Source organism: Halichoerus grypus, chromosome 7 (assembly GCF_964656455.1).
Source record: "Halichoerus grypus chromosome 7, mHalGry1.hap1.1, whole genome shotgun sequence".
Lineage (NCBI taxonomy): Eukaryota > Metazoa > Chordata > Mammalia > Carnivora > Phocidae > Halichoerus > Halichoerus grypus.
Genome location: NC_135718.1, coordinates 41,782,890 through 41,802,720, shown reverse-complemented (window position 1 = coordinate 41,802,720; position 19,831 = coordinate 41,782,890). Strand labels below are relative to the sequence as shown.

Sequence of the window (19,831 nt, the reverse complement as noted above, 5' to 3'; positions counted from 1 at the left end):
TAACTCTGCAAAGATGTCAAAGCCATGGAAAGACCAGGAAAGACAGAGATGTTCCAGATCGAAGGAGAGTAGAGACTTGTCACAACTAAAAACAACATGTGATTCTGGACTCGATCATGGGCTCTTTGGGAGGGAGGAGGGTATTTGTTATGCCATAAAGCCATTATTGAGGCAACTGGGAAAATCTGAATGGGATCTGGGGCCTAGACTGTATTACTTTATCAATGTCAAACCAATTTCCTGGTTTTGATGGGAATGCTGCAGCTACAGAGTAGAGTGCTCTTCTGTTTAGAAAGTACAGACTAAGATATTTAGGAGTAACGGGCATCAAATCTGCAACTTATTCTCAAGACACACACACACCAATGGGAGGAAGTCCACTTTGACCCCCACAAGACATCTGACAACGTCTGCAGACATTTTTGGTTGAAGCAACTGGTGGTGGGTTTTTTGTTTTGTTTGTTTGTTTGTTTTCGGGGAGGCGGAGGGCAGGTTCTACTAGCATCTAATGGGTAGAGGCCACATGTGTTGCTAAATATCCTCCAATTTACTAGGGCCAACCCCACAATAAAGATTTATTCAGTCCAAAATAACTACAGTATTGGGGCTAAGAAAGTCTAACAGGTAGGGAGGGAAACTCTTGCCACCACAAGCCATGGGCTATCTCTTCACCACGCGGAAATGAGGTCATTAGTGTCTTTAAATCTAATCAGATTAGAGAAGACCCAGATACTCCCACTGACCTATCAGCTTACATGAGGGTGTTTCTATTATAATGGAGAACTGGAACAACTGCTGAGAACATTTCCTACACCCACCTACTTACCCCCCCTTCTTTTTTCTCTGGAGATTTGGGGGTAACCTACATAAAAATTCCTTTGAGAACTGAGGTTATCTACTTTTTTTACACAGATAACACAAATCCTAATTTCTTATATATAAAACATCATTTCCATTATATTAATTTATACATACCACTTAAATGCTTAAAATTTTGATCTATTTATTTCCTCTATTCCATTACACTCATCAAAACTCAATAGGTAAAATTTCTTTTTCTGTTTCTCAATGGCATTCTCCTTTTTAACAACTCTGAAGTAGTCTTTTAGTGTCTTGAAGGCAAATGGTTGACCTATTTCCTATGAGCTATTTTATGCTGCTTAAGTTCTTATCGCTCTCGTCCTGAGGTAGGCTTCTAAATTCTTTACCTAGATATTTTTATAAGGGTACATATCTTCCATGAGATCTAAAGCATTTTTTATTATTTTTATTGAAGTACAGTAACACTTGATCAAAGTTTCATTTTTGAAAATTACCAACCCACCTAAATATTAATAAGATATGTAAAGAAATTCTGACACAATCCCACTTAAAATAAAAAGGGTTTTGGCAAATATTTCAGTAGGAGGTTAAAAAGGAAATTAAAACACTGAAGTTCAACCTCTTCAGGGAATAAAATATTATTTAGGACTATTGTTTTAAGGCAGGTCTTTACCCATATTACATTTTTCAAATAAGTTCAATTTCACAGCTCTTTTGGTTTTATAAATTAGCAATCATTTTCTTAATTTTTCTCAGACATTATCCATCAACAGTAAATAGGTCTACCTACTAAGTTATATGACCTGATTTACTTTAGGCCAGAGACATTGCTTCATAATCGGGTCAAGTACCTATACACTGCTGCCTTCTAAACCACATTAGTAGCAAAGAAATGACTCCAATATTAAGTTTAAAACTAAGTTAAAAAAACTGAACACAAATGAATACAAATGGATGTAAATGAATATCAATTAACATAAGCATATAAGATAAAATTACTTAAAAATTTGTGAACACATTACTATGACTTCATCCTCAATGAAATAATCTAAAGACAAAAAGAACTGGAAAAATCTTAAACTTCACTCAGTGTACTTATTGTCCATAATAATATTGGTATGGGGACACCTGAGTGGCTCAGTCGGTTGGGCGTCTGCCTTCGGCTCGGGTCATGATCTCAGGGTCCTGGGATCGAGCCCCCACATCGGGCTCCCTGCTCAGCGGGGAGCTTTCTTCTCCCTCTCCCTCTACTGCTCCCCCTGCTCATACTCTCTCAAATAAATAAATTAAAAAAAAAAAAAGTTTAAAAAAAATAAAGCGTCTGCCTTCAGCTCAGGTCATGATCCCAGGGTCCTGGGATCCAGTCCCACACTGGACTCCTTGCTCAGCGGGGAGCTGGCTTCTCCCTCTGCCTGCCACTCCCCCTGCTTATGCTCTCAATCTCTATCTCTCTGACAAATAAAATCTTTAAAATAATAATATTGGTATTACACTTTTATAAAAGTAATATGTACTACAGGATAAAGTAAACTAGTACAAAATTCTGTAATCTTAAATTTGAAATGGAACTATCAATATGAACGCACAGTTTATTTTTCGACATTTCATAGCTCTGTCCAACAAAAGAGCCTAGAAGAAACGAACACACCTAGCAGATCTCGGTTTCTAAAAACTATTCCCACCCAGAGAACCAAGGATCCTTGCATAAATGAATGGTTCCATGACTGAAACAGGTAAGTCATCTTTTGTGCAGAAAGCAAGGGAAATACTCAAAGTTGATGGGGTTGGGGCGCCTGGCTGGCTCAGATGGTGGAGCAAGCAACTCTTGATCTCAGGGTTGTGTTTAAGCCTCATGCCAGGTGTAGAGATTACTTAAAAAAATAAAATCTTACGAAAAAAAAGATGCTGCAGTTATACCAAAAGGACACAAGAGATACCTTGAAATAGCTCACAATGGCCCAATCTATTGTACATTTCTTTTTTTGAGAGAGAGAGAGAGAGAGAACGAGAACATGCATACGCATGCACAGGGGTTGGGAAGAGGGGCAGAGGGAGCGAGAGAATCCCACACAGTTTCCACACCCAGTATGGAGCCCGACACGGGGCTCCATCTCATGACCCTGAGATCATGACCAGAACTGAAATCAAGAATCGGACCCCCAACTGAGCCACACAGGAGGTCCTATAAATACATTTAAAAAGTAAAAAATTAGGGACACCTGGGTGGCTCAGTTGTTAAGCATCTGCCTTCAGCTTAGGTCATGATCCCAGGGTCCTGGGATCGAGCCCCACTTCGGGCTCCTTGCTCAGCAGGAAGCCTGCTTCTCCCTCTCCCACTCCCCCTTGCTTGTGTTCCCTCTTTGACTGTCTCTCTGTCAAATAAATAAAAATCTCAAAAAAAAAAAAAGTAAAAATTATTGAGTCTATACTGTAGGAAAGAGAGAGAGGGAGAGAGAGTGCAAGGTGGTGGGGAAAGGCAAAAGAAAACTCTTTACAGAATTCCAGTTACTAAATGTAGAAGAAATAGCAATTAGAAAACTCACCCTTCTGCAACTGTCAGTGTAATAAATGATGCAGGCAAAGATCAACAATGGATGCTAAAACGATGAAGTGAAACAGTAACAGGGAACAGGATATTCACATGGTGCCAAAGTAGCACTGAGAAGCTTACTTACTGAATTATGAAAGGAAAAATATGCCCTTATTGGAGAGCTGGTGATCACAACCTCCACTTGGTAGTCAAACAATATTAAGAGCAGAATAACCAGGTGTTATGTAGCTTCTAATGTAAAGCAACAGACACAATCATCACTTTGACTTATTCTTGCCAAAATATGTTTAACCTGAACCTAACCAAGCTTACAGACCTAATTTCCAGTGTTCTATGCCACTATACTAATTTTTTTTTAAGATTTTATTTATTTATTTGACAGAGAGAGGGAGAGAGCTCGTGAGTGCAAGCAGGGCGAGAGGGAGAAGCTGGTACCCTGAACTGGGGCTTGATCCCAATATCCTGGGATCATGACCTGAGCCAAAGGCAGACACTTAACCTAATTATCCACCCAGGCGCCCCATCGTTATACTACTTTAATACAGTAATTACCTAAAGGACATCATCAGGAAAAAATCGAATATTCTACAAGTATCATGGGCTCTTTAAAATAAAATCAGCGCGGGGGCACCTGGGTGGCTCAGTCATTAAGCGTCTGCCTTCAGCTCAGGTCATGGTCTCAGGGTCCTGGGATCGAGCCCCACATCGGGCTCCCTGCTCGGCAGGAAGCCTGCTTCTCCCTCTCCCACTCCCCCTGCTTGTGTTCCTGCTCTCACTATCTCTCTCTGTCAAATAAATAAATAAAATCTTTAAAAAAAAAAAAAAAGTAAAATCAGTGCCAAAAGAATTTTTAAAAGACAAGGGGACTGTTCAAGACTTGAGATATAACAACTAAATGATTATGGTTTGGAAGAAAAATAAAAACACTAAAAGGCAATTCAGAGATAGTTGGGGTAAATGGAGTATGGACTAGACATCAGATAATATCAAAGAATTGCTGATGTTTTTAAGTACTATAAGCATATAACCACAGTTGGGTATGTATGCTTAAGAAATGTATGCTATCTTGGGGAACCGGGCTGGCTCAGTAGGTGGAGCATGGGACTCCTGATCTCGAGGTCATGAGTTTAAGTCCCACACTGGGTGTAGAGATTGCTTAAATATAAAATATTAAAAAAAAGAAAGAATGTTATCCATAACTCTACAACTGACCAACTAACTTTCAAATAAGACAGAAAAAAATTATATGAACGGTAGGGGGAAGAGATCATGTATATGCCATTAAATCAAAATATTAACTGGGAATCAATCTAGGTAGAGGGATATGCGTATTCATCGTACTTGTCTTTCACATCTTCTATATATTTTGACTTTTCATAATAAAAAGTTGAGAGGGAAGAAAATAAAGCAGAATGCTATAAATCAGCAGTTCTCAAGGTGTGTGCTAGGGACCCATGAACTCTTTCAACCATTTCACAATAATAAGATGTTATTTGCCTTTTTCACTGTGTTGTCATTTGTACAGATGATGCAAAAGCAATCAATAATGGATAAAGCTCCAAAGATACAAATGTAGTAATCCAAAGGGACACCTGCATCCCAATGTTTATAGCAGCAATGTCCACAACAGCCAAACTATGGAAAGAGCCGAGATGTCCACTGCGACAGATGAATGGATAAAGATATGGTATATATATATACAATGGAATATTTTGCAGCCATCAAAAAAAAAAAAAAAAGAAATCTTGCCATTTGCAACGATGTGGATGGAACTGGAGGGTATTACGCTAAGCAAAGTAAGTCAATCAGAGAAAGACAATTATCATATGGTCTCACTGATATGTGGAATTTGAGAAACAAGGCAGAGGATCATAGGGGAAGAGAGGAAAAAATGAAACAAGATGAAACCAGAGAGGGAGACAAACCGTAAGAGACTACTAATCTCAGGAAACAGAGGGTTGCTGGAGCAGAGGGGGGTGGGAGGGATGGGGTGGCTGGGTGATGGACACGGGGGAGGGTATGTGTTGTGGTGAGCACTGTGTATTGTGTAAGACTGATGAATCACAGACCTATACCCTGAAACAAATAATACACTTTATCTTAATAATAATTTTAAAAAATTAATTAAAAAAAAAATAATGGATAAAGCTGTTGGTGACTTAGCATGAATCAAGATAGGGAGGTCCAAACTGTGTAAGTAGTCCTATTTTTTACTGCCATATACTTCACAGACAAAAAATAAACTGCCACTTTCATATAAGAAAAAGCCCTTGAAAAGGAGTAAAAATTACTCATCTTATTAAGTTACAACCATCAAATGCACTAATATTCTGTGTGACAAAAAAGTATGCATAAAACACTTCTTTTGCATACAAAGTACAGTGGTTATATCAAAGAAAAATATATAACTGCTCAAGCTGCAAACTGAACTACTCACTTTTTGTCTGGAACACCAATCTTTACTTGAAAGACTAACTGACAAACTATGCTTCTCATACAGACTTGGGTTTTAGGCAGACATTTTCTCAAAAAATGTACAAAGTGGGCCTATCACTGCCAGTCATTTTCCTTGAAGTATTTTCTGCCAATGAAAAAACTTCAACTTTTGGGATGCCTGGGTGGCTCAGTCAGTTAAGTATCTGCCTTCGGCTCAGGTCATGATCCCGGGGTCCTGGGATTGAGTCCTGCATTGGGCTCCTTGCGCAGCTGGGAGCCTGCTTCTCCCTCTCCCACTCCCCCTGCTTGTGGACTCACTCTCTGTCAAATAAATAAAGTCTTAAAAATTAAATAAATAAATAAATAAATAAGCTATTTGTGATTCTCAGTAAATTTTTAAAGATTGTAAAGTGATCCTGAGACCAAAGAAATTGGTAACTATTGCTCTGGAAATCAATATATGCCATACACAATTTCATATACACCAAAAACCTCACCTAAGCACTAATGACTACAGTTATATAGTCCATACAACCTATATTCCACACGGCCCTGGCTCCTCGCCCCAGGGCAATCTTAAGTTCATTGAAATTAGCATTAAGCACTTTTTTTTTTTTTGGTGAGGGGTGGGCACATGGGGGTACAAAAGTACAGCACAATTACTTTGAAATGAGTCCCAATTAGATAAAAGAATAAAAATAAAATGAGGCTGTAAGACTTGGCCTTATTCATTCTTGGACATGCTTATTCTTTAGCTGTTTAAAAGTAGTTCCATCTGCTTTGGTGTTGACAACTTGTAACTACCTTTTATTTATTTATTTTTTTAATATTTATTTATTTGTCAGAGAGAGAGCACAAGCAGGGGGAGCAGCAGGCAGAGGGAGAAACAGGCTCCCCGCTGAGCAAGGAGCCCGACGTGGAGCTCGATCCCAGGACCCTGAGATCATGACCTGAGCTGAAGGCAGATGCTTAACCGACTGAGCCACCCAGCGTCCTGTAACTACCTTTTAATAACAAAATTATTTAACACATAACAAGTTATATAAGTAATTTTTTTAAAGATTTCTTTTTTTATCTGACATGTTGTGGGGGGAGAACAAGAACAAGCAGGGGGAACGGCGGGCAGAGGGAGAAGCAGGCTCCCTGCTGAGCAAGGAGCCTGATATGGGGCTCAATCCCAGGACCCTGGGATCACGACCCGAGCAGAGGGAAGCCGCTTAACTGACTGAGCCACCCCAGTGCTCGTGAAGAATTTTTTTTAATGAACAGGTAAAGTCAAGCAAATTATTCTGAATACCCTGCTGGACCATATTAAAATGACTTACATAACGTATACGAAGCTGGACCTTTAACTTATACCATATACAAAAATTAACTCAAAATGGATGGAAGACTTAAATGTAAGACCTAAAACTATAAAACCATTAGGAGAAAACATAAGAGAAAAGCCATATGACATCTGACTTGGCATGGATTTTCTGGCAACAAAAGAAAAAAATTAGGACTTCACTGACATTAAAAACTTGTGAATCAAAGCACACTATCAAGAGAATGAAGAGACAAGTCACAGAATGAGGGATCTATGTGCAAATTATTTATCTAATAGGAAATTAATATCTAGAATAAGTAAAGAACTCCTATAACTCAACAAAAGATAAACAACTCAACTCAAATATGCACAAAGGACTTGAATAGATATTTCTCTAAAAAAGATACACAAATGACCAATAAGTACAGAAAAAGTTGCTCGGCATCACTAGTCAGGGAAATGCAAATCAAACCACAATGAGATACCATTGCATACCCATTAGAAGAGCTATTAAAAAAAAAAAAAAACACGGGCGCCTGGGTGGCTCAGCTTGTTAAGCTCCAACTTAATGTCAGCTGAGGTCTTGATCTCAGGGTCATGAGTTCAAGCCCTACGTTGGGCTCCACACAGGGCATGGGAGCTATTTAAAAAAAACAAAAACAGGGCACCTGGGTGGTTCAGTCAGTTAAGAGTCTGACTCTTAGTTTTGGCTCAGGTCATAATCTCAGGGTCCTGGAATGGAGCCCTGCATCAGGCTCGCCGCTCAGTGGGGAGTCCGCTTGTCTTACTCTTTCTGCTCCTTCCCGCACACACGTGTGTGCTTACTGTCTCTCTCAAATAAATACAGAAATCTTTAAAAACAAAACAAAAACAAGAACCGAAACAAGACAAACCGCAGAAAATAAGTGTCGGTGAGGACACGGAGAAAATGGAACCCTCGTGCATTGCTGGTGGAAATGTAAAATGGTTCAGTTAAGGTGGAAAAGAGTTTGACAGTTAAACAAAGACCTACCCTATGTCTCAAAACTTCTACTCTTAGTAGATATCCAAAAGTACTGAAAGCAGGGACTCAAATAGCCAAAAGGTGAAAACAACCCTAATGATGAATAAACAAAATGTGATATACACAAAGTGTCCTTCTAAAAGAAGACAAAGGGAAAGAGAAAGAAGGCCATGTACAGAGGCAGACACTGCAAGTTATGCAGCACAAGCCAAAGAACACCTGGAGCCACCAGAAACTGGAAGAGGCAAGAAAAGATTTCCCCCTAGAGGCTTTGAGAAAGCACAGCCTTCCCAACATCTTGACTTGGATTTCTGGAATGCAGAACTGTAACAGAATAAGTATGCTTTAAGTCAGCCAGTTTATGGCTTAAACTAATACAAACAGTAACTTTCAATATATTTATACCACCTAATAGAGGAGTTGTACCAGTGGATGGCAGAGTCTGGTCTTCTCATCAATAAAATACCCCTGAACAACAACAAATATAGTATATACACACAATGTAATGTTTTTCGGCCATAAAAAAGGAATGAAATTTTGGGTATGTGCTACAATACAGATGGAGCCTGACAATATTATTCTTAGTGAAATAAGCCAGACACAGATAGGTAAGTATTGTATGATTCCACTTATATGAGGTAACCAGAACAGGCAAATTCATAGAGACAAATAGAACAGTGTTTACCTGGAGTTGGGGCTGGGAGGACAAAGGGGGAGTTATTGTTCAAAGGGTGCAGAGTTTTTGCTGAAAATGATTAAATGTTTTGGATATAGATAATGGGATGGTTACAAAATACTGTGAATGTATTTAATGTTACTGAACTGTACATATAATAAAAATTATGTTAGGTATATTTTTGCACACTTCAAAAAAATGGTTACAATGCTTAAAAAATTGACTTACATCCTTTAAAAGAAAAATTTGTTAGCAATTTTCAAATAAAAAAGTTAGAGTTGCACCCTCCAATAAAAATAAGTAATACAAAGCACTGATAATGCTTTACTTACCCGTTTGGGACCACTAAAAATCTTTCTGGTGTTTTCTTTTGATTTATCTCCTTGTTTATTTGGGGGCTTCTTCACACTTTCAGGCACACCAGGCAAGTCCTCTGTAAAATCCAAGTTTTCTGAAATGGTAATCAAAACTAGCTAGCTTTCTAATACTTCAAATTATCTACGAAACAACCTATGAACATTTGGGGGTGTGGCATATTGTGGGGGAAAAGGTTAAAAGGAATAAAAGCACCACTCAGTTGACAAAATATTCCTAACAGTATAAAGTTTCATTTTGCCATTCTCACCCTCCTGCTTGCTCCCTACTCTAGGAGAGAATCAGAAACCTAGTTACTGTGTATGTGCTTCAGTTTTATTTTGTGTAAATGGCAAAATCAATTCTTTAGTAAAACAACTGTTGGGTATCTATGGACACTGATATTAGAATGGTCTAGTTTAAACACACACACACACACACAATCAGGTGGTATCCACCTTTAACATTTTTCTAGAACTTAAGTATACTGAATTATGCTGGCCTTCAAAGAATGTCTGCTTACATCTACAAAAACCACATTAAAAAAAACAAAACAAAAAGGAAAAAAAAAGACAGCTATTCATGGCAAAAGATAGAAAATGACCTAGTACAATGTAGCTCAATGATTTGTGAGTCTTCATACAAAAATAACCGAAGAATTAGATTAACTGCTAAATGGTTGTACTTTTTCTAGCCTAAATGAAAAAAGAAAAACAGGAAGGCTTTTTGCTAGCCCAACCCTTAAAAATATTTGCTATTTCATACATCATATGAAGACCCAAATTCCAACTTTGGCTATATCAATCAAATGGTCTCTAATTTTTAAATTTTATTTGGTATCAACAAGAATTTTTTGAAAGGGAGCCTAATGATTTCACATTTCAGTGCTTAAAAAGTTATGTTACCTCAAAATGTAAATTTCTGCCACAGATTTTGTATTGCTGATTAAGATAACTTGATATCAAGGTTAGTAGTAAGAGCTAAGTAAATTTCAGGGAGACAGGAGCTCAGGTTTTGTGCATCATTACTTATTATCCTCCAGAGAAAGCAACTGTAAAGCTATCTGCCCAGTCAGATCTCATGTGACTAGCAAGGCTGCTGCAAACTTCAATTCTCCAGAAGAGATTCCAGACAGCATTAGATGAATTCTGACAATACCCTTATTTTATTTATTTTTGCAGTGGGGAGTAAGGAGTGAGCCCTTAGGGACTATTCCCATATAATTCTAGTTTTGAAGAGTGACTCTAACCTAACAAAACTATTTTTAGGCCAAATATAATAAAATGGTCGGTAGTCTCAAGTATGACTTACAGTGTACAAGGGAATCTATATGTAAGAATACTACCAGAATTCTAATTCACCATAATGACATCTTGTATGACTTAATAGGACAAAAGCTTTATTTAGTAAGTAAACCGATACAGAAAAACTATGTATTTGGTTAAATATATATAAACATAGCCCCTCTATCCCAGAGGCTTTCACTTACTCTTCCTCACCCATCAATCAATCCACTTCACAAAGCCCTTGTCAGGTAATGACTTAATTATAGCAAAGCTAACCTACTTCTTTTGTTTGTCTCTCACAGTAGACTATCAACTTGAGACTTGAGAGCCTCTAGTCATTACTGGCCCTACAATCTAAGAGACAAATTAAATTTCACCGTTAAGAGTGAATAAATACTTAACTAGCCCTTTTCAATTTTATTAAATCAACTCAAAAAGATGATTTTTAAGATTAAGACTTAAACTTAAGATTTCTTGAGAATGCTTTAAACATTTGTTAGTTGATCAGTTTTGAGCCAACTACAAAGGCTTTTTATCAATTTTAATTTTCTAATTTTTCCCTCATTACAAACCATCTATTATCAGTGTAGTCCTAAATATCCAAAATCTACCCTAAGTCTCCACTGCATTTAGATTTTCAAAGTTGAAACATCAAGATGTCTAGTACCCCTATACACACAGACACTTAAAATTCTCAAGTGCTAACAGCAGAATTAAAACACAAATATGAAAAGACTCCAATCTATAAACTGATCCTTACAATGTGGAACTTAATTATTAACATTTAAAATGCTGTACCTCTGGATAATGTAATCTATGGTCCTACACAGTACTTCTATTAAAATTGAACATAACAAGTTAAAATTAAGTATCTAGGCAGAAACTAAGTATCCATTGATTTAAACCTGAAAAGCATTTACTTACAATTTTTTTTAAAGTCTTACCTGCATTATTAGCACTAGACTGACTGTCCTGGGAATTATCATTGCTTTCAGGAGGAGGCTGTAAGGAGGGGGATGGAGCTGTTTTAGTTCTTTTTTTGCTTGTCTTTCTTTCCACTTGACAGTCATCTTCATCATCATCTTCACTTTCACTGAGATCATCAAAGCCAAAATACTTAATTTTGTAATTAGAACTCCCAGAACCTCCTTCATCACCTCCTGTCTCATCATGATCTTCAAAACCAAAAAATTCAAGTTTAACATCCTTTTTAGATTTAGTATTACTAGGTCGAAATCTAGTAGTGGTCTTAGAAGTCGCAATATCTGCCTTTTTTCTTAGACGGCCAGCTTCTCCCAAATCTGCAGGGGTTGATGCAGTGAACTCATCCATGCTACGTTCCATAGTATCCTGTATGGTAACATTACAAACTGACAAGCAAGATGGATGTAAAACAGTGTAATCTCTAGTCCGTCCAACTGTCCCTCTGAAACTGGTCCCAGAACTTACACTGCCTTTCTTTGCCTGATTCAGGCCATCTTTATTTGATTCACTGTTTGCTTTGGCTAAGGCCTGACTGGTGCCGTCCATTAGCTTATCAAAATTTGATGCTCCTTGTGAGGATTTTGCTTTATTGGCCCTACAGTACGTCCTACAGTTGCTTGGCCTAAGAACACTTTGCACGATGTCTTCCTCAATGACTTCATTTATATTTTCCAACCGGTTTTTAAAATCCTCATCCTTCATCTCCAAAAGAGGATCACTATCCAAACTTAAAATACAATCTTCTGATCTGATATCTTCAAAATCATTATCCCATTCATACAAACCAGTTCTTACAGATCCCTTAATGGGAGATATTTCTGATGGAGATTCTGACCTTTTTCCAAGTTGGGAGTTCCAAGTATCATTTGTTTCCTTGATTTCATCAGCTTTGTATCCAGAAGCTACAGTTGTTTCTGCATTGGGTTTCTTAGTACTATCTTCAGCATTTTTGTAAATATGGTGACTATTCTTTTCATATTCTTCACTAAAATTCTCCATTTTATCTGTAAAAATTAAAAATAAGTCAAGGATAAAAAGATAAGTGACATCAATGTAAAAGTTAACAAATAACAGGAACATCTGGCTAATTAAGAATATAGAATCAATCTTAAAATCTTAAAATAACTACAGTAATGTTAAATAAATTAATGAATGTTTACATATTTGACATTTATTTCCCCTTCCACCTTTTTTGTTTTTAAGTGGGGAGGAGAGGGAGAGAATCCTAAGCAGGCACTCCACACCCAGCCCGGGACCCTGCATTGGGCTCGATCTCACAACTCTGAGGATCGTGACCTGAGCCGAAATCAAGAGTCAGACGCTCAATTGACTGAGCCACCCAGGCTTTTTAACATAGAGCTCCCTCGACTTTTAGTAACCTCTCCCTAGTCATTCAAGTCCCTAAAAATTGTTAAAATTAATTCAAGAGATTTCAACAGTGTTAAGCAACTAGATCAATTCAGAATTAAATGACTCAGCCAAATCTTCTCAGAAATATTATTGGTTCTGCAAATAAAAATCCTTAAATTGAAATTTATTTAGTAGAATCGAAACAGTATAACACAGGGAGCGCCTGGGTGGCTCAGTCAGTTAAGCGTCTGCCTTCGGCTCAGATCATGATCCCAGGGTCCTAGAATCATGCTCCCCACCAGCTCCCTGCTCAGCGGGGAGTCTGCTTCTCCCTCTCCCTCTGCTTATGCACGCTCTCTCTCAAACAAATAAATTAAAACCTTAAAAAAAAATAAAGAGTATAACACAATAAATGACAACATTCTGGCAATGTATTTCTCTGGGGTAAGGCTGCCCATAAGGCATGCCAGCTCGGTCGAGAAACCTGTCTCAGGGTCAGGTTTCTTTTGCTATTTCTACTTTCCAATCTTTCTCCTAATCCTAAACACCATATAACTTCAAAGATTTTTTTTTCTTTTTTAACAGTGGCTCTGGTGCCTAAGTGGCTATAGTGGCTTATGCATAAGCATATCAGTGAGCAGCAAACCTCAAACTTCCTATCCATTTTGTACTTGGGGAATTCATTTTTACTATCTTTAATTTTTATCATCAGAAACATTTTTTGTTAACCTTTCTAAATGAGAGATGAAAATATGATTCAAATCGGTATTATGATTAATTCTCCCAGCACTTAGTGGTAGAAAAACTCTGGCAAAATGTTTATGCCAAACAATAAAAGTACTTAAAAAGTGCACTTACGTTTAAGAAAAGCCAATAACAGATCTCAACTAACAAGCCATTAAGTATAGGCAAAGGGATGATTATATAAATTCAATGCACAATTTTTAATGCTACCCAATGGGTTTAAACATAATTTAACTTGTTAGATTTATATTTACTTACCTTTAGAAGGCATCTAATACCTGTTTTATTCTTAGACTTTTCCCAACAGAAGGCAAGGAACTACAGTTTTCATTATCTCAGAAGTACCAATCGCTAATCCTAAAATACTGAAAAGCTAAAAATTAAAAGCTAACTCTGACATCTGATACCTTAAAAGGGATAGAAGCAAAACCAAGTCTAAAACCAAACCAGAAAAAATACCACCACTACTTTTACTAACAAGTGGAAAGAGCAGTGGTAGCGGAGTCTGGAGACTGCCCTGGCTAAACTAGCTCTTCAGAGCTCAGGCAAGACCCCTAACTTTGGGAGTTTCCCTGAGGGCTTCCATATCCCTCAAAGAGGGAAGCCACTGACCTAGATTACTTTACAGCATTACTGAAGGAAATATTTCCTAATAAATAGCTTATGGGAGTACTTAGTATGCTTAGCTACAACAAAGGTCTGTGAGATGTCATTAAATATGTTGTATTACATGACTTTTTTTTTTCTTAAGAGAGGGAGGTGGGGGGTAAGTGGGACAGAGAGAGAGGGAGAGAGAGAATCCTAAGCAGGCTCCACACCCAGCGGGAGCCCTGGCCTCCACCTCAAAATACCAAGATCGCGACCTAAGCAGAAATTAAGAGTTGATGCTTCACCAACCGAGCCCCCCTGCACCCCACACATCACTTTCATAACTGCAGAGCATTCTGCTGTCTTAATGTCACAAAATTTATTTAGGCTGTTTCTAATTGTTTTATATAATAAATATCTTTCTGACTTAAAAAGTTTATGTGAACAGTGTTAGTATCCCTATTTTTAAAAACTACTTCAAGTTTCACTTTAATAAAAGTGAATGGGAGTAATAACTCCCATTTCTCCTACAATAAGAGAGAATACATGTTGTTACTATTCTCATAAATAAGCCATCTTTCAAATGCCTAACTTTGTTGTGAGCTTACCACGTAATCTATTTTAAGCGCAAAAAGTAATAAAGAGCCCTATGGAAAATATTCTCACTGAAAGTTATAAATTGGGGCACCTGGATGGCTCAGTTGGTTAAGCACCCAACTCTTGGTTTTGCCTCAGGTCAGGATCTCAAGGTCCTGGGATCAAGCCACGTGTCAAGCTCTGCACTCAGGGCAGAGTCTGCTTGTCCCCCACCCTCCCTGCTCGTGTTTTCTCTGTCTCTCTCTCTCTCAAATAATAAAACCTTTTTAAAAATAAATAAAAGCTATAAGTTTCATTAGCAAGTATAATCTACTCATCTATTCAATTATACAACAAAAACAATCCTACAGATGAATATTAAAGTACATTATGTATTTTTAAATTTCTGAAATACATTACATAAATAAAAGCCAATGTAACCAACAGAGCTCTGCCTAAGAAATGCTGTCCAAGTTCTTTACAACAGTATTCTAATATATAAAATAAACACTTTCCATAGTCCTTCAACTTTTAAGCTCTGCAACAAATATTTACAACTATACCTTCAGAAAAGAAAGCGAGGTTACCTTATCCTAAAATGCAGAACAATTGCTTTCAACTGCCCTCCTCCCTCAAATATCCCAGCTTCTCTGTCACATAAATCCATTTAGTATCTTAAAACATCAAGTAGTAAAGAAAAAGAGATAAATAGTTATTTTCTTCCAGAGAAGCTGAGCATTACTCTGTTTTAATCTAAATCAACTTACATCAACAGAAATGTATTCTTAGCTAAGTTTAGGAGTTAAGTGAATTGTGTGCCAACTCTGCCACTTTCTGGCTAAAATGAGGCCTTAAGAAGTTCAGGCCATATCTTCAGCAAAACAATGAACTAATAAGATCTTTCTGAAGGGTGAGTTGAACAGATAAAAGAAGGTAATATATTTAAGGATATTTTACAGGTTATACAGCATCACATGAATGCAAATTATCATAGCTATTACTACTTTGCCACAACACAGGACATATTTTTTAATAAACTTTTTTAGCAAGACTTTTCTTAGTGGGCTCTAATATGTAAGTTCATCAATACTCCCTTGTGTGTCCTGTGTCTACCAGCTTCATGCAAGGAATCCAAAACCACATTCTAAGGCCTACTGTTGCTCAAGCTAGAGGGTCAAGACTGGATGTGTAGAAAGTTCTCAATTCAAGACTTAGCCAGCACCATCTGCTATCAGATACTTAATAAATGCCTTTTAACATCAATAGGTATTATTTTTAAAATGCATTCCCCCCTCTCATGCTCGCTCTGTCTCTCTCTCTCAAATAAATAAAAAAAAAATCTAAAAAAAATAAAAAATAAAAAAATAAAATGCATTCATTTAAGTAATCTCTACACCCAATGTGGGGCTCGAACTTATAACCCCGAGATCAAGAGTCATACACTCTTCCGACTGAGTCAGTCAGGCGCCCCAACATCACTAGATTTTAGCATCGCTAGATAATTACTCAATCTTTTATATGTTAGGTAGGTAAGGGAGAGAATTATCTTAAGAAAACTACATGGAATTTGAAAAGCAAACCAATAACTAGATATGTAAAAATTTGGCAAGCCATATTCTCTCCCTAGGCCTCATACTGCTTATCTAAAAGCACAGTAAGCAACCTCACATAAAAGATTAATTAAATGCCCATTATTCCCTACAGGATTCTTACGTTTGAAAGGAAATGGACGATTCCCTTAAGAATAAAAACAAAGGCGCATGGGTGGCTCAGTCGTTAAGCATCTGCCTTCGGCTCAAGTCATGATCCCAAGGTCCTCGGATCGAGCCCCGCATGGAGCCCCGCATCGGGCTCCCTACTGCATGGGAAGCCTGCTTCTCCCTCTCCCACTCCACCTGCTTGTGTTCCCTCTATCGCTGTGTCTCTCTTAGGAGTATACATAGTTTTATAAAGGAATAAATAGGTGGGATGATTTAAGGCTTCTGTGAGTATACTCTTTGAAGTATTTAAGAAGTTGGGAAGGTAAGTTTGACCAGAGATTCATGAATGGGTTTCATAGGTTCTTCATATTTTGTGAAACTGTATGAAAATGTGCATACAGGGCGCCTGGGTGGCTCAGTTGGTTAAGCGACTGCCTTCGGCTCAGGTCATGATCCTGGAGTCCCGGGATCGAGTCCCGCATCGGGCTCCCTGCTCGACAGGGAGTCTGCTTCTCCCTCTGACCCTCCCCCCTCTCATGTGCTCTCTCTCTCCTCTCATCCTCTCTCAAATAAATAAATAAAATCTTTAAAAAAAAAAAAAAAAAAAAAAAGAAAATGTGCATACATTTTCATACTATCGTATGTATAGTTCCAGCAAGTTTTCAAACTAAAAAATATTTTTATTGGTTTAAAGGACAAAGAGAAGGAGGAAAATATGCAGGACATCAGTGTATGTTGATTGTGGAATTTCAAATATCTACGGGAAAGATGGATTATTCAATAAACGGTACTGGAACATATGGGGGAAATAAAGTTGATTTTTTTTTACCTCAAATATTAAAATATATTCTAGATTAAGACTTGAATATAGAAAATAAAACTAAACACATATTATAAAATATAAGAAAAATTTAAAAAATACATTACCCTGGAATGGGGAAGTTCTAAGCCCATAATCTATATTAATCTACATAAAATATAAAATTTCAGCATGTTAAGTTAAAGGAAACAACAAAATGTGAAAAACATAATTGCAACTAATATTACCAAAAATGGGGTCAATTTCCTTAATTTAAAAAGAACTCCTACAGAGGTGCCTGGGTGGCTCAGTCGGTTACGAGTACACCTTCTGCTCAGGTCATAATCCCACGGTCCTGGGATCAAGCCCCTGGGATCAAGCCCCGTGTCAGGCTCTCTGCTCAGCAGGGAGTCTGCTTGTCCCTCTCCCTCTGCCCTGCTCATGCTCTCTCACGCGCGCGCTCTCTCTCTCTCAAGTAAATAAATAAAAATCTTTAAATGATAAATTAAGGGGCGCCTGGGTGGCTCAGTTGGTTAAGCGAATGCCTTCGGCTCAGGTCATGATCCTGGAGTCCCGGAATTGAGTCCCGCATTAGGCTCCCTTCTCAGCAGGTAGTCTGCTTCTCCCTCTGACCCTCCCCCCTCTCATATGTGCGCTCTCTCATTCTCTCTCTCTCAAATAAAAAATAATAAATAAATAAATAAAAAAGAACTCCTACACATCCAGATGAATTAGAGACCTAAATATGGAGAAAAAGCAAAGTTTTTTTTTAGAATACAGGAGTGTATCTTTATGACCTCGGGCAGGGAAAGTTTTCTTCACAAGATACAAACAGCATTAACCATAAGGGAAAAGTAATTTAATTTCATCAAAATTAAATCTGTCCATAAAACAACACTATTTAAGAGAACTACCAAACAAACCAGAGTGGAGGTTATTGACACTACATACATAATGCCTATAACTAATAAAAAGATGCCCAATAAAAAAATGATCAAGAAACTTGACCAGTCACTCAATAAGAAAGGATATTCAGGGGCAGCTGGGTGGCTCAGATGGTTAAGCGTCTGCCTTCAGCTCGAGTCGTGATCCCAGGGTCCTGGGATCAAGCCCCACATCAGGCTCCTGGCTCAGCGAGGAGCCTGCTGCTCCCTCTCTGTCTGCCTCTCCCCCTGCTTGTGCTCTCTCTTTCTGTGTCTCTGTGTCTCAAATGAATAAATAAAATATTTAAAAGAAAAAAAAAAAAAGGATATTCAACAAGGGAGACTGTGTGGCCCTTTTTTTTAAAGATTTTATTTATTTGAGAGAGAAAGAATGAGAGACAGATAGCATGAGAGGTAGGAGGGTCAGAGGGAGAAGCAGACTCCCCGCTGAGCCCGGAGCCCGATGCGGGACTCGATCCTGGGACTCCAGGATCATGACCTGAGCCGAAGGCAGTCGCTTAACCAACTGAGCCACTCAGGCGCCCTGTGTGGCTCTTGATATTAGCTCAGGTCTTGATCTCAGGGTCATGAGTTCAAGCCTGGCGCATTGGGCTCCACACTGGGCGTGGAGCCTACTTAAGAGTCTCTCTCTCTCCCTCTGCCCCACGCCCACTTGAACACTCTCTAAATAAATAGATAATAGATAAATAGATAGATAGGGGCACCTGAGTGGCTCAGGGGTTGAGTGTCCAACTCTTGTTTTCGGCTCAGGTCATCATCTCATAGTTGTGGGACAGAGCCCTGAGCTAGCCTCCACACTCAGCGAGGAGTCTGCTTGGGATTCTCTCTCCCTCTCCCACTGCCTCTGCCCCTCCCGTTCATGTGCACGCACTCTCTCTCTCGCTCTCTCTCAATCTTTCAAATAAATGAATAAAAATAATCGAATATTAGCAATTCCACCTGGTTCAGCAAAACAGATGTATGTGTACCAACATCATTCCAAAACAATGAAATATAAATATTCATTAACAGGCCAGTCAATAAAGTAGTCTGCTTATACAAAGAAATACTTAAAAGCAACAAAAATAAAACTACATTTCTGTAGAAGCATATCTTAGTATAACCACTACAAAGGACAATTTGGTAATATCTTTTAAAATTAAAAATGTACAGGGCGCCTGGGTGGCTCAGTTGGTTGGGCGACTGCCTTCGGCTCAGGTCATGATCCTGGAGTCCCTGGATCGAGTCCCGCATCGGGCTCCCTGCTCGGCGGGGAGCCTGCTTCTCCCTCTGACCCTCCCCCATCTCATGTGCTCTCTCTCTCTCTCTCATTCTCTCTGTCTCAAATAAATAAATAAAATCTTTAAAAAAAAAAAAAAATGTACATGTCAAAGAAATGAACTTACCCTTGAACAAGCAGTTTTAATTTATAACCATTTACTCTATAAATAGTTATAAAATAAAATAAGTAATAAGAAACTCACTACAACTTTCCTGGTTTTTGCCTTCATAAACAATACGAACACCCATCAATAAAGAACTACTTAAATTATCATACAGCCACATATCTAAATAATATGTAACTCTTAAAAAAGAATGAGGCAGGGGCGCCTGGGTGGCTCAGTCGTTAAGCGACTGCCTTCGGCTCAGGTCATGATCCCAGGGTCCTGGGATCGAGCCCCACATCGGGCTCCCTGCTCCAAGGGAAGCCTGCTTCTGCCTCTCCCACT

The 19,831-nt window shown here is 38.3% G+C and overlaps 1 protein-coding gene across 4 annotated transcripts in view; it reads right to left on the bottom strand.

Annotated features, from left to right (window-relative positions):
• Positions 1 to 19,831, bottom strand: part of WAPL (WAPL cohesin release factor) — a 92,853-nt gene that overhangs the window by 54,095 nt on the left and 18,927 nt on the right. For 3 of the 4 annotated variants that reach the window (XM_036079320.2, XM_036079318.2, XM_078077488.1), the window contains exons 3-4: positions 11,382 to 12,425; positions 9,130 to 9,248 (exon numbers count right to left, since the gene is read on the bottom strand). In XM_036079320.2, the coding sequence (XP_035935213.1) occupies positions 9,130 to 9,248; positions 11,382 to 12,425 (1,163 nt within the window). The remainder of the gene's footprint in view (positions 1 to 9,129; positions 9,249 to 11,381; positions 12,426 to 19,831) is intronic. The other variant, XM_036079319.2, reaches the window with a different exon arrangement.